Consider the following 1,257-nt stretch of genomic DNA (forward strand, 5'->3'; position numbering starts at 1 on the left):
CTGTCGAACCGAGCCTTGCTGCCTCCCACAGTGGGAACACAACCACCTCCTCAAAACACCCCATCAGCTGAAGGAGGAACGACTTTAACAAAAATATTCACCCCACATTCAAGCAATGCTTTTGCAGCCCTGGCTCCCCAGCAAGCGCAAGCGCACAGCGGCCAAATCGCATTTCCTACCAGACCACCGCCCACAACGGCGACTCTTTTCCCCCGTGGGTCAGCAGGCTGCATCGCTGGGGGAGTCCCTGGGTCTCAGGTTCTCACTGCTGCGTCCCTGCTCCCTGGCCTGCTGCCTGCGGGGAGGGGAAAGGGAAGGATGTGGGCGGCTGAGTCACACCTGGGTTCTTCTCCTCTTGTTCATATTAAAGTTTAACTCCCAGCCCAGAGACTGTAGGTGAATCAGCCTGGTTGGGTGCCCAGACACACTGGGCTTTAAGTGAAGAGATGTGGACGTGGCATTATTCAGCCAGGCCTTATTAAAAGGCCTCTTTTGAAAATTACAAAGGAATTCTGCAGCCTTCACCGACCTAATGAAACATGTACGGAGCAGGAGGAGAACTTGCATCTGCTGGGCTTTTGCTGGTGCTTCACTGGGCTGGAACTGCAGAGACAGAGTAACTCCTGGAGCCTCATGGGCACCCTCCCAAACGGGGGATGTGACCCACACTGCTTGCCCAGTGCCCTGATCCCAGCTGCGAGGACATCTTTCGCCTGAGGAAGCTCTGTGTGGCTTGAGCGCTTCAGGGTGCGATGCTGAGCAGAGGGTTCACGTGGAATCTGCAGAAGGTTTCCAGGACTTGGATGAGGCTGTGAGGGGACATCTCTCCGTGCACCGTTTCACATGCTCGTCCTTGGGAGGAAGTGCTCTGCTGAGCCAGCGCTGCACACACGGAGCTTTTAAAAGGGAGGAGCCAATTACAGCCTACACACACTAATTAAGCAGCAGACAGTGAAAATGCATACATTAACATACAGTAACTACCATTTCTCGCTAACCCTGCAACGCACAGCCCAAAGCAGCAGATTTGTCTCAAAGGAGCAAGACCAAATCCCTGCCCAAGTACAGCATCCTTCTCCATTGCGTGTCCTGGTTCCTCGTGCAGCAAGGGCCAGCTGCTCCCTAGGGGACAGGGAGCAAGCGCCGTGCTGTCCCATGCCCCGCCACAGTCCCAACCTGCAGTACCACGCAAGGAGAGGACATGCAGGACAGGATCAGCAGGACCCACAGGCAGCCCCCGGACCAAGCCTAACAGGT

The 1,257-nt window shown here is 55.6% G+C and overlaps 1 protein-coding gene across 1 annotated transcript in view; it reads right to left on the reverse strand.

Annotated features, from left to right (window-relative positions):
- The window catches only part of KMO (kynurenine 3-monooxygenase (kynurenine 3-hydroxylase)), a 10,044-nt gene extending 9,811 nt beyond the window's left edge, over positions 1-233 (reverse strand). Inside the window, exon 1 of the mRNA XM_010073838.1 lies at positions 180-233. Within this exon, the coding sequence (XP_010072140.1) occupies positions 180-233 (54 nt within the window). The remainder of the gene's footprint in view (positions 1-179) is intronic.
- Positions 234-1,257: the final 1,024 nt, after the last annotated feature.

Source organism: Pterocles gutturalis, unplaced genomic scaffold, assembly GCF_000699245.1.
Source record: "Pterocles gutturalis isolate BGI_N339 unplaced genomic scaffold, ASM69924v1 scaffold44057, whole genome shotgun sequence".
Taxonomy (NCBI): Eukaryota; Metazoa; Chordata; class Aves; order Pterocliformes; family Pteroclidae; genus Pterocles; species Pterocles gutturalis.